Below are 13,040 nucleotides of genomic sequence, written 5' to 3' on the forward strand. Positions count from 1 at the left end.
TCCAGCGGCATTCCCGGCTGTCCCACCGGCAGTTCCCGGCTCTCCCACCGGCATTCCCGGCTGTCCCACCGTGAATTCCCGGTTTCCCAGCATGTCGTTCGCCATGCTGCGCTCGGCGCCGGGGCGATTCCTGTACCCGGACATCAGCGCGCTGTCCGAGGACGAGGAGAACAGCGGCAGCTCTGGCTCGGAGGAGAAGGCGCTGGGCGGGCCCGGGCCGGCGCTCGGGGCGCGGGGCGGCGGGCGGCGCGGCGGCGGCCGCGGGCGGCTGCACCGGGAGCCGCGGCAGCGGCACACGGCCAACGCCCGCGAGCGGGACCGCACCAACTCGGTCAACACGGCCTTCACGGCGCTGCGCACGCTGATCCCCACCGAGCCCGCCGACAGGAAGCTCTCCAAGATCGAGACGCTGCGCCTCGCCTCCAGCTACATCTCGCACCTGGGCAACGTGCTGCTGCTGGGCGAGGCGGGCGGCGGCGGGCAGCCCTGCCACGGAGCCGCCGCGCCCGCCGCCCTCCGCCCCGCCGCCGCCGCCTCGCCGCCCCGCAGCGACCGCGAGCACGGGCAGCCGCGGCAGATCTGCACCTTCTGCCTCAGCAACCAGCGCAGGATGGTGAGAGCGGGAATGGGATAACGGGAATGGGATACGGGGATAATGGGATAACGGGAATGGGATAGCGGGACACCGGGATAACGGGATAACGGGATAACGGGAATGGGGGATCCCGGGCAGCCGCGGCAGATCTGCACCTTCTGCCTCAGCAACCAGCGCAGGATGGTGAGCGGGACACCGGGATAACGGGAATGGGATAACGGGAATGGGATAGCGGGACACCGGGAATGGGATAGCGGGATAACGGGAATGGGATAGCGGGATAACGGGATAACGGGAATGGGATAACGGGATAACGGGAATGGGATAGCGGGAATGGGATAACGGGAATGTCATGGCAGTGAAGAGAATGGGGACTGGGATAGCGGGAATGGGGAATGGGATAACAGGAATGAGGATTTGGATACCAGGAACATCGTGAAAGTGAAGGGAATGGGAACTGGGATACCGGGAATGGGATTGGGATAATGGGAATGGGGATTGGGATACTGGAAATAGGGACTGGGATACCAGGAATGTCAGGGAGATTTAAGGAACGGGGACTGGGATATCGGGAATGGGGACCAGATTTTGGGAATGAATCCCGCAGGGATACAGGAGAATTGTATCCCAGAATTTGGGAATGAATCCCACAGGGATACAGGAGAATTGTATCCCAGAATTTGGGAACGTCATGGGGATAAACCAGGATTGGGATTTGGGAATGAATCCCACAGGGATACAGGGGAATAGGGATGGGGATTTGGGAACGGGGGCTCCCGAAATTTGGGAATGAGGAGTTCCCGTGTGGGGCCTCCCAAAAATCCGGAGATTCCAGTGAACAGGAGTTTGCAACTTCCCAAAAAAAGGCGATTCCCAGTTTATCCCAGTTATTCCCGGGTTCATCCTGGTGTTAATCCAGCCTGGGGATCACTGGGATGAGCAGGAATTCCAAGGGAAGCAGAGCCCGCCAAAATTCATGGAAATTCCATGGGAAATCCCACAGGAAATCGAGGGAAATCCCAGAAGAAATTAATGGGAATTCCATGGGGAATCCAGGGGGAATTAATGGAAAATTCATGGGAATTCCATGGGAACTCTGCTCCCAGTGCTCCCAGTTCCCCCAGCTGGGATTCCCTGGATTTTGGGATTCCCTCTCCTCCATGTCCTTGATTTCCTGGAATTTAGGAATTCCTTTTCTTCCCTTTCCCTGGATTTTTGGGATTTTTCAATCAATTAAGGATAAAATTTATTGGGATTGATCCAAAATTAATGGAAATTTATAGGAATTGATCCAGAACCTGGGATGGGGATTATTGGAATTGATGGAAAATTTTATGGGAATTGATCAAAAATTAAGGATTCAAATTCCCATCCTTAATTTCCCATCAATCCAAATAATTTCCATTTTTAATTTCCCATCAATCCCAATAATTCCCATCCCAGGTTCTGGATCAATCCCTGTTTTTAAAAATCCCATTACCAATTTTGGATCAATCCCAATAATTCCTGCAAATTCCCAGTGTCAATTTTCCATCAATCCCAATCAATTCCCATCCTTAATCTGGAATTAAATTCTGTCAAATCCAACCACAGCTGGAACTGGGGCTGGAGTTAGAACTGGAATTAAAACTGGAATTGGGAATTGGGACTGGAATTAGAACCAGAATTAGAATTGGAATTAAAACTGGAATTAAAACTGGAATTGGGAGTTGGGATTGGAATTAGAATTGGAATTGGGGCTGGAATTAAGGATGGAATTGAGGCTGGAATTAAAACTGGAATTTGGTCTGGAATTGGAAAATGGAATTGGAAACTGGAATTAGGAATTGGGACTGCAATTAGAACCAGAATTAGAATTGGAATTAAAAATGGAACTGGGGCTGGAATTAGAACTGGAATTGAGGCTGGAATTAAAACTGGAATTAAGGATGGAATTGGGACGGCAATTGGGAATTGGGGCTGGAATTAGAACCAGAATTAGAATTGGAATTGGGGCTGGAATTAAGGATGGAATTGGGACTGGAATTAGAACTGGAATTTGGGCTGGAATTGGAAAAATGAATTGGGACTGGAATTAGAACCAGAATTAGAATTGGAATTGGGGCTGGAATTATGGATGGAATTGGGACTGGGACTAGAACTGGAATTAGGGGTGGAAAAATCCTCCCCTGTCCCAAAAATCCCTCAAATCCTCTTCCCATCCCAAAAATCCCCAAAAAATCCTCCCTCAAATCCTCCTCCCGCCCCAAGGATTCCTCAAGTCCTCACCCTGTTCCAAAAATCCCCCAAAATTTATCCCTAAAATCCTCCTCCCATCCCAATGATCCTGAAAAATCATTTGGGATCATCATGGATTTGGGATAAAGGAATTTCCCCATGGGAATTGGGATCCAGGAGGGGATTTGGGATAAAGGGAATCCCAAAATCCAGGGAAAAGGAAGGAAAGGAATTCCTAAATTCCAGGGAATCAAGGAAATCCCAAAATCCAGAGAATCAGGAAAGGAGAGAGGAAAAATCCTGGATTTAAGTGCAGGGAGCAGGAATTCCACGAGATTCCCAAATTCAGGAATTTCCCTGAGCCATTCCCATTTTTCTCCTTCCCACATCCAGAGTTTTCATGGAAAAATCCCAAATTTGGGTAGAGGGGAGCAAGAATTCCATGAAAGTCCCAAATCCAGGAATTCCCCTGAGCCATTCCTGCTTTTCCCCCTTCAGGAATCAGCCCCAATCCAAGTTTCCCATGGAAAAAAATCCCAAATTCAGGCACACAGAGCAGGAATCCCATGAAATTCCTAAATAATTCCCTCAACCATTCCTGCTTTTCCCCTTCCCATATCCAGGTTTTCATGGAAAAATCCCAAATCTGGGCACACAGAGCAGGAATTCCATAAAATTCCCAAATAATTCCCTGAACCTTCCCACTTCCCCCCTGCACAGATCCAGGTTTTTCATGGAAAATCCTGGATTCAAGCACAGGGGAGCAGGAATCCCATGAAATTCCCAAATAATTCCCTCAACCATTCCCACTTTTCCCCTTCCCAGATCCAGGTTTTCATGGAAAATCCTGGATTCAAGCACAGGGGAGCAGGAATTCCCTGGAATTCCCAAATAATTCCCTCAACCATTCCCACTTTTCCCCTTCCCAATCCACGTTTCTCACGGTAAAATCCCAAATTTGGGCACACGGAGCAGGAATCCCATGAAATTTCCAAATAATTCCCTGAGCTATTCCCACTTTTCCCCTTCCCAGATCCAGGTTTTCATGGAAAATCCTGGATTTAAGCACAGGGGAGCAGGAATTCCATAAAATTCTCAAATAATTCCCTGAGCCATTCCCACTTTTCCCCTTCCCAGATCCAGGTTTTCATGGAAAAATCCCAAATCCGGGCACACGGAGCAGGAATTCCATAAAATTCCCCAATAATTCCCTCAACCATTCCCACTTTTCCCCTTCCCAGATCCAGGTTTTTCATTGAAAAATCCCGGATTTAAACACGGGGAAACAGGAATCCCATGAAATTCTCAAATAATTCCCTCAACCATTCCCACTTTTCCCCTTCCAGATCCAGGTTTTCATGGAAAATCCTGGATTCAAGCACAGGGGAGCAGGAATTCCATAAAATTCTCAAATAATTCCTTCAACCATTCCCACTTTTCTCCTTCCCAATCCACGTTTCTCACGGTAAAATCCCAAATTCGGGCACACAGAGCAGGAATTCCATGAAATTCTCAAATAATTCCCTGAGCCATTCTCATTTTTCCCCTTCCCAATCCACGTTTCTCACGGTAAAATCCCAAATCCGGGCACAGGGAGCAGGAATCCCATGCAATTCCCACTGCCGGGGTTCCCCAGCCCCTCCCCCTCTCCCGTTCCCCCGCCAGGTGATTTTGGGATTTTCCCAATCCCCGTTTCCGCCCCAGACGGCCCCGAGCTCCCGGCGCGGAACATCTGGGAAACCCGACCGACATTCCCCCTCCCCCTTTTTTTTCCCCCTCCCCCTTTTTTCCCCCTTTTTTTCCCCCCTTCCCCTCCCCCCTTCTCCCTCTCCCCTTTTTCCCTCTCCCTTTTTCCCTCCCCCTCCCTTTTTTTTTTTTTTCCTTTCCCCTTTTCCTTCCCACTTTTCTTCCCCCTTTTCCATCTCCCTTTTCCCCCTCCCCCCCTTTTCTCCCTCTCCCCCTTTTCCCCCCCTACTTTTTCCCTTACTTTTCCCTCTCCCCCTTTTCCATCCCCCCTTTTCCCTCTCCCCCTTTTTTTCCCCCCTTTTTTCCCTTTTTCCCTCCCCCTTTTTTCCCTCCCCCTTTTTTTCCCTCTCTCCCTTTTCCCCCCTCTCCCGTTTTTTCCCTCCCCCCAAGGGAACAAAGGCAGAGCGGAGCCGCACGTGCGGGGAGGGGCGGGGGAGGGGCCGGGCGGGGATCCCAAAAAACGGGGATGGAAAATGGGAATTGGATCCCAAAAAACGGGGATGGAAAATGGGAATTGGATCCCAAAAAACGGGGATGGAAAATGGGAACCGGGTCCCAAAAAACGGGGATGGAAAATGGGAACTGGATCCCAAAAAACGGGGATGGAAAATGGGAATTGGATCCCAAAAAACGGGGATGGAAAATGGGAATTGGGTCCCAAAAAACGGGGATGGAAAATGGGAACTGGATCCCAAAAAACGGGGATGGAAAATGGGAATTGGATCCCAAAAACGGGGATGGGGATGGAAATGGAGCTGGATCCCAAAAAATGGGGATAGAAAACGGGAGAGGTTTGGGATGGAAATGGATCCCAAAAAACAGGGATGGGGCAGGAATTGGATCCCAAAAAACAGGGATGGGGCAGGAATTGGATCCCAAAAAACAGGGATGGGGCAGGAACTGGATCCCAAAAAACGGGGATGGGAATTGGGAGTGGTGCTGGTTGTACTGGTGGCACTGGGAATGGGATCCAGGAGAATCCCCTGGGAATTCCAGGTCCAATCCAATCTCTTTTCCCTGACACAGAGCAAAGACCGGGACAGGAAGACGGGACAGCTCCGGAGCTAGAACGGGAATTCCAAACGGGAATTCCAGGGGAAAGCAGCACCAACATTCCAGAGGATCCACTCCAGGAATTCCTGATTGTGGAATTCTGCATCACTGAACACCTGGATCTGCTCTGGGAATTCCTGGGAATACCTGATCATGGAATTCTGGATCCCTGAACACTTGGATCTGCTCTGGGAATTCCTGATCATGGAACATTTGGATCTGCTCTGGGAATTCCTGGGAATTCCTGATCATGGAACATTTGGATCTGCTCTGGGAATTCCTGATCATGGAATTCTGGATCCCTGAACACTTGGATCTGCTCTGGGAATTCCTGGGAATTCCTGATCATGGAATTCTGCATCACTGAACACTTGGATCTGCTCTGGGAATTCCTGGGAATTCCTGATTGTGGAATTCTGCATCACTGAACACTTGGATCTGCTCTGGGAATTCCTGGGAATTCCTGATTGTGGAATTCTGCATCACTGAACACTTGGATCTGCTCTGGGAATTCCTGGGAATTCCTGATCGTGGAATTCTGGATCCCTGAACACTTGGATCTGCTCTGGGAATTCCTGATCATGGAATTCTGCATCACTGAACACTTGGATCTGCTCTGGGAATTCCTGGGAATTCTTAATTGTGGAACATTTGGATCTGCTCTGGGAATCCTCTGGAATTCCTGCCCCTCATGGAACTTTTGGATCCACCCAGGAATCCTCTGGAATTCCTGTCCTGGGGTTTGGGATCACAGAACTCTTGGATCTCCTCCAGGAATTCATGGGAATTCCTCCCCCTCGTGGACTTGGATCTCTGGGATCTGCTCTGGGAATCCTCAGGAATTCCTGTCCTGGGATTCTGGATCACAGAACTCTTGGATCTGCTCTGGGAATTCCTGGGAATTCCTGCCCCAGGAACTCTTGGATCTCTGGGAGTCGTCAGGAATTCCTGTCCTGGGATTTGGGATCACAGAACTCTTGGATCTCTCAGATCTGATCTGGGAATCCTTGGGAATTCCTGGGAATCTCCACCCCAGGATTCCTGCCTGTGGAACTATTGGATCTCTGGGATCTGCTTCCCACTTAATCCTGGAATTGATCCCAGAACCAATCCCAGAACTGATCCTGCAACTGATTTCCCACAACCCATCCTGGAATTGATCCCAGAACTGATTTCCTGGAATTGATCCTGGAACTGGTCCCAGAACCAATCCTGGAACTGATCCCAGAATTTATTTCCTGGAAATTATCCTGGAACTGATTTCCCACAACTGATCTCCTGGAACTGATCCTGGATGGATCCCAGAACTGATCCTGGATGGATCCCAGAACTGATCCTGGATGGATCCCAGAATTGATCCTGGAACTGATCTCAGAACTGATTTTCCTGAACTGATCCTGGAACTGATTTCCTGGAATTGGTCCCAGAATTGATTTCCTGAAGGAGTGTGGGGTGGGGGGGATGGGCTGCATTTTTTGGGAATAATCAATCACATGCTGGAATTTCATGTTGTTGATGTGGGAATTAATTAAATCCAGAATTTGTGTCATTAATTGGGAATGTGGGTCGAGATCCTTGAGGGAATTCCTTTCATTTCCCTTTCCCTTCTCCTTTTCCCCTTCTCATTTTCTCTTTTCCTTCTCCTTTTTTCTTTTCCCATTTCCTTTCCCTTTCAGCTTTCTCTTTTCTTTTCCCTTTTAAATTTTCCTTTTCCCTTTCCCCCTTTTCCTTTTCCTTCTTCCCCTTTCCCACAGTTTATTCCCAGGCCAGCACCGACATTCCCTTTGCCAGAAGCACCAGGTAAAAAACAGGAATTGGAGAAAATCTGGGGAAAATTAATCCCAGCACTTCCCAGAGTTCCTCCTGCTGGATCCCAGGACAATGGGATATTCCCAAAAGGATCCCAGAAAAACCCAAATCCACGTCCCAAGGGCAGGGAAAGAGCTGGAATGTGGGGGAGGAAAACTGGGATGAGCTCTGGGATCAGGAAAAAACTGGGATAAGACTCAGATCCAGGAAAAAACCAGGATAAATCCCAGGATCAGGATTCCCATGGGATTCCCATGGATTGTCAGAAGGTGCTGGCACCAGGGGGGGATGGGAACGTGGGGAGAGCTGGAAAGGGAAGAGAATTCCCAAGAAAAAAACCACGTCGGGTCCATGAGAAGGGAATCAGGGAATTGCTGAGGCTGGAAAAACCAGAATGAGAATTCCTGGGAATGGGGATTCCAGCCCATCCCATATCCACAGGGATGGGAATTCCAGCTGGGAATGGGGATTCCAACCCATCCCATATCCACAGGGATGGGAATTCCAGCTGGGAATGGGGATTCCAACCCATCCCATATCCACAGGGATGGGAATTCCAGCTGGGAATGGGGATTACAGCCCAGAATTCCAGCTGGGAATGGGGATTCCAGCTGGGAATGGGGATTGCAGCCCAGAATTCCAACGCTTTCCAGGCAAATATTCCCAAAAATCCTACCCTGAGGTAGTTCCTTCTGCTCCTGTATCTGCTCCCAGCCTTTCCCAACATTTTCCAGCATTTTCCAGCTGCTCTCCCCCCACCCCCAGGCTCAGCCCCTTCCCAGCACATCAGCAAAGAGGGAAAACTCTCCAGATCCATCCCGGAATATTCCCAGGGAATTCCACGGGAGGTGCAGCATTCCCTGACCCCACACACCCCGAGGGGATCCCGTCCCATTCCCGTCCCTTTTTCCTGTCCCCTGTCCCTTTATCCTTTCCCATTCCCGTCCCCTGTCCCTTTTCCCGGCTCATTCCCGTCCCTTGCCCCTTTTCCCCGGCTCCTGTTCCCTTTTCCTGGCTCATTCCTGTCCCCCCCCCCCGCTGGATCCTGGCTCGGGAGGGATTTTTCCAGGACATTTTTTCTCTATGTTCCCTTTTCCCGGCTCATTCCCCTCCCCTGTCCCTTTATCCTGGCTCATTCCCGGCTCATTCCCGGCCCCCCCTGCGGATCCTGGCCCGGGAGGGATTTTTTTTCGGGGACATTTTTGCTCCATGTCCCTTTATCCCGGCTCCTGTCCCTTTATCCCGGCTCCTTTTCCCCTTTATCCCGGCTCCTTTTCCCCTTTATCCCGGCTCCTTTTCCCCTTTATCCCAGCTCCTGTTCCCCTTTTCCCGGCTCCCCCGCCGGATCCTGGCCCGGGATGGATTTTTTTTTTTTCCAGGACATTTTTTCTCTGTGTCCCCTTTTCCCGGCTCCTGTTCCCTTTTCCCGGCTCATTCCCGGCTCATTCCCGTCCTCTGTCCCTTTATCCGGGCTCATTCCCGGCTCCTGTTCCGTTTTTCCGGCTCATTCCCGGCTCCTGTTCCCTTTATCCCGGCTCATTCCCGGCTCATTCCCGTCCCCCCCCCCGCCGGCTCCTGGCCCGGGATGGATTTTTCCAGGACATTTTTTCTCTGTGTTCCCTTTTCCCGGCTCCTGTTCCCTTTATCCCGGCTCATTCCCGGCTCATTCCCGTCCTCTGTCCCTTTATCCCGGCTCATTCCCGGCTCCTGTTCCCTTTATCCGGGCTCATTCCCGGCTCATTCCCGGCTCATTCCCGTGCCCCCCCGCCGGATCCTGGCCCGGGATGGATTTTTCCAGGACATTTTTTCTCTGTGTTCCCTTTATCCCGGCTCCTGTTCCCTTTTTCCCGGCTCATTCCCGGCCCCCCCCGCCGGCTCCTGGCCCGGGATGGATATTATTTTTTTTTCCGGGACATTTTTCCAGCATGAACTCAGCGCTCCGCACGTCCCTTGGCTCCCGCTCCCGCTCCCGGAATTCAGCAGCCAAGGAAGGAATCCGGGCCGCGCGCCCGGCACCCTCCGCAGCGGGAGGAATTTTGGGATGCGAGCTGATCCCGATTTCCCTGCGGGCCCGGGACACCCGAGCTCGGGAGAATTTTTGGGAGGAAATTCCCGACTCAGATCCTGCCCCGGGATCGGCCTCGGGAATGAGAGTGAGCCAGGGAATCTGGGAATTGCCGGGGTTGGGGAAAAATCCTGGAGCCAGAATTCCCAAAAATACTGTCCAGACTCCATGAGACTCATTTGGGATGCCAGAATTCCCAAAATTCCCTTTCATATTTCAGGAGAGAGATTTGGGATGCCAGAAATCCCAAAAATACCATCCAGACTCCATGAGACTCATTTGGGATGCCAGAATTCCCAAAATTCCCTTTCATACTCCATGAGAGGAATTTGGGATGCCAGAAATCCCAAAATTCCCTTTCATATTTCAGGAGAGAGATTTGGGATGCCAGAAATCCCAAAAATCCCTTTCATACTCCAGGAGAGGAATTTGGGATGCCAGAATTCCCAAAATTCCCTTTCATACTCCAGGAGAGAGATTTGGGATGCCAGAAATCCCAAAAATCCCTTTCATACTCCAGGAGAGGAATTTGGGATGCCAGAATTCCCAAAATTCCCTTTCATACTCCAGGAGAGAGATTTGGGATGCCAGAATTCCCAAAAATCCCTTTCATACTCCAGGAGAGGAATTTGGGATGCCAGAATTCCCAAAAATCCCTTTCTTGCTCCAGGAGACTGATTTGGGATGCCAGAATTCCCAAAAATCCCTTTCACATTCCAGGAGAGGAATTTGGGATGCCAGAATTCCCAAAAATCCCTTCCATGCTTCAAGGAGAGGAATTTGGGATGCCAGAATTCCCAAAAATCCCTTTCATACTCCAGGAGAGAGATTTGGGATGCCAGAATTCCCAAAAATCCCTTTCACATTTCAAGAGAGAGATTTGGGATGCCAGAATTCCCCAAAATCCCTTTCATATTCCAGGAGAGGAATTTGGGATGCCAGAATTCCCAAAAATCCCTTCCATGCTTCAAGGAGAGGAATTTGGGATGCCAGAATTCCCAAAAATCCCTTTCACATTTCAAGAGAGAGATTTGGGATGTCAGAATTCCCAAAAATCCCTTTGGGATGCAGGCTGGACAGGACCCAGGAGTGGCTTCCAATGGAATATTGGGATTTTGGGATGGAATTCCATCCCTGGAACCTTCTGGGGGAGCAGAGCCATCCCTGCCCATGGAATGGGACAATTCCCAAAAATCCTAAAATCCTGTCAGTGCCAAACCATTCCAGGAGTCCCTGGAGTGCTCCCAGCCCCCATTCCCAGTGAATCCCAGCCCCCATTCCCAATTCCTGTCCCAATTCCCAGTGAACCCCAGCCCCCATTCCCAGATCTTGGCTATTCCAAATGAATTCCAGTACCCATTCCCAGTCCCTACCCCCATTCCCAAATTCTGGCTATTCCCAGTGAATCCCAGTCCCCATTCCCAGTGAACCCCAGCCCCCATTCCCAATCCCAGCCCCCATTCCCAATCCCAGCCCCCATTCCCAGTGAATCCCATTCCAAGCGAACCCCAGCCCCCATTCCCAAGGAATTCCAGTCCCTGGTAATTCCCAGTGATCCCCAGCCCCCATTCCCAATTCCTAGCCATTCCCAGTCCCAGCCCCATTCCCAGTGAAGCCCAGCCCCCATTCCCAATGAATTCCAGTCCCTGGTTATTCCCAGTGATCCCCAGCCCCCATTCCCAATCCCAGCCCCCATTCCCAGTGATCCCCAGCCCCCATTCCCAGTGAAGCCCATTCCCAGTGATCCCCAGCCCCCATTCCCAATTCCTAGCCATTCCCAGTGATCCCCAGCCCCCTTCCCAGTGATCCCCAGCCCCCATTCCCAATGAATTCCAGTCCCTGGTTATTCCCAGTGATCCCCAGCCCCCATTCCCAATCCCAGCCCCCCATTCCCAGTGATCCCAGCCCCCCATTCCCAATCCCAGCCCCCATTCCCAGTGAAGCCCAGCCCCCGTTCCCAATGAATCCCATTCCCAGTAAACCCCAGCCCCCATTCCCAGTGATCCCCAGCCCCCATTCCCAGTGAAGCCCATTCCCAGTGATCCCCAGCCCCCATTCCCAATTCCTAGCCATTCCCAGTCCCAGCCCCATTCCCAGTGAATCCCAGCCCCCATTCCCAATGAATCCCATTCCCAGTGAATCCCAGCCCCCATCCCTGCCTCTGGAACGAGCTGCCAGCCTCCCACCTGATCCATCAGCAGCTGCTCCCGGCCCTTCCCGGCCCCGCACCTGCAATTCCTGCCGGGAACCACATGTGACCCCTCCTGTGATCCCTGATTTATTCCCTGCCAGCCTCTCCCCCCTTTTCCCGGGAAATGGCTGCCAGCTGGGAGCGGCCCCCCGCCGTTCCCAAGCCAATAAAGAATGGAGTGAAGCCACCCCGAGCCGGCAGAGCCCCCCGCTGCCCCCTCCCCTCCCCAGGCGCTCCAGGTGCTTCCAGCAGGGAAGGTTGGGAAGCGCTGGAAGCGGCGCCGCCTCCCCCGTGTCCGTCTGCGGCGGCGGCGGCAGCAGGAAGCCAAATCCGCCTCTGGAATTCTTCACTCGCTCCTCGTTGGCGGCTCCCGCGGGATGCGGGGTCAGCTCCCCGCGCCGCCGGCAGCGGCTCGGGTTACAGCGGGAGCCGGGATGGGGCCGGGATCGGGATCGGGATCGGGGTTTTGGGATCGGGATTGGGGCTTTGGGATCGGGATCGGGGCTTTGGGATCGGGATTGGGCTCGGGTTACAGCGGGAGCCGGGATGGGGCCGGGATCGGGATCGGGATGGGATCGGGGCTTTGGGATCAGGGCTTTGGGATCGGGATTGGGCTCGGGTTACAGCGGGAGCCGGGATGGGGCCGGGATCGGGATCGGGATGGGATCGGGGCTTTGGGATCGGGATTGGGGCTTTGGGATCGGGATTGGGGCTTTGGGATCGGGATTGGGCTCGGGTTACAGCGGGGAGCCAGGCTGGGGCTGGGATCGGGATTGGGGCTTTGGGATCGGGATCGGGGCTTTGGGATCGGGATCGGGATTGGGGCTTTGGGATCGGGGCTTTGGGTCTGGGATTGAGCTCGGGTTACCGCGGGGAGCCCGGGCTCGGGGAGAAACAGGGATTGGGATCAGATTTGGGATTGGGATCAGTTCCGGGTTTGGGATCAATTCTGGGATTGGGATCAAAGGGTTGGGATTGGTTCTGGGATTGGGCTCTTTCCTGGAATTGGGATCAGGGGTTTGGGATCGGGTTCTGGGTTTGGAATCAGGTTTGGGATCATTCCTGGGGTTTGGGATTGTTCTGGGTTTGGGATCGTGTTCTGGGTTTGGGATCATTCCTGGGGTTTGGGATTGTTCTGGGTTTGGGATCAGTTCTGGGTTTGGGATCATTCCTGGGGTTTGGGATCGTTCCCAGGGTTTGGGATCGGTTCTGGGTTTGGGATCATTCCTGGGGTTTGGGATTGTTCTGGGTTTGGGATCATTCCTGGGGTTTGGAATGTGTTTCTGGGTTTGGGGCTCCTTCCTGGGGTTGGGTCCGGTTCTGGGTTTGGGATCTTCTGGGGTTGGGATCGGTTCTGGGTTTGG

At 52.3% G+C, this 13,040-nt stretch overlaps 1 protein-coding gene across 1 annotated transcript; it reads left to right on the forward strand.

The window, feature by feature from the left end:
* Nucleotides 1–80: 80 nt before the first annotated feature.
* SCX (scleraxis bHLH transcription factor) lies at nt 81–5,653 on the forward strand. The gene is made up of 2 exons (XM_079332368.1): nt 81–613; nt 5,585–5,653. Exons 1-2 carry the CDS (start codon nt 92–94, stop codon nt 5,624–5,626), a joined length of 564 nt encoding a protein of 187 aa, XP_079188494.1. The 5' UTR covers nt 81–91; the 3' UTR covers nt 5,627–5,653.
* The last annotated feature ends 7,387 nt before the right edge of the window (nt 5,654–13,040 follow it).

The sequence above is a fragment of the Erithacus rubecula genome, assembly GCF_903797595.1.
Source record: "Erithacus rubecula genome assembly, contig: scaffold_248_arrow_ctg1, whole genome shotgun sequence".
NCBI lineage: Eukaryota > Metazoa > Chordata > Aves > Passeriformes > Muscicapidae > Erithacus > Erithacus rubecula.

Coding starts and splice junctions, on each gene's coding strand:
- SCX (XM_079332368.1), top strand. CDS start 92: ATGTCGTTCGCCATGCTGCGCTCGGCGCCGGGGCGATTCCTGTACCCG. Junction 614..5,584: donor TCAGCAACCAGCGCAGGATG/GTGAGAGCGGGA, acceptor TCCCTGACACAG/AGCAAAGACCGGGACAGGAA.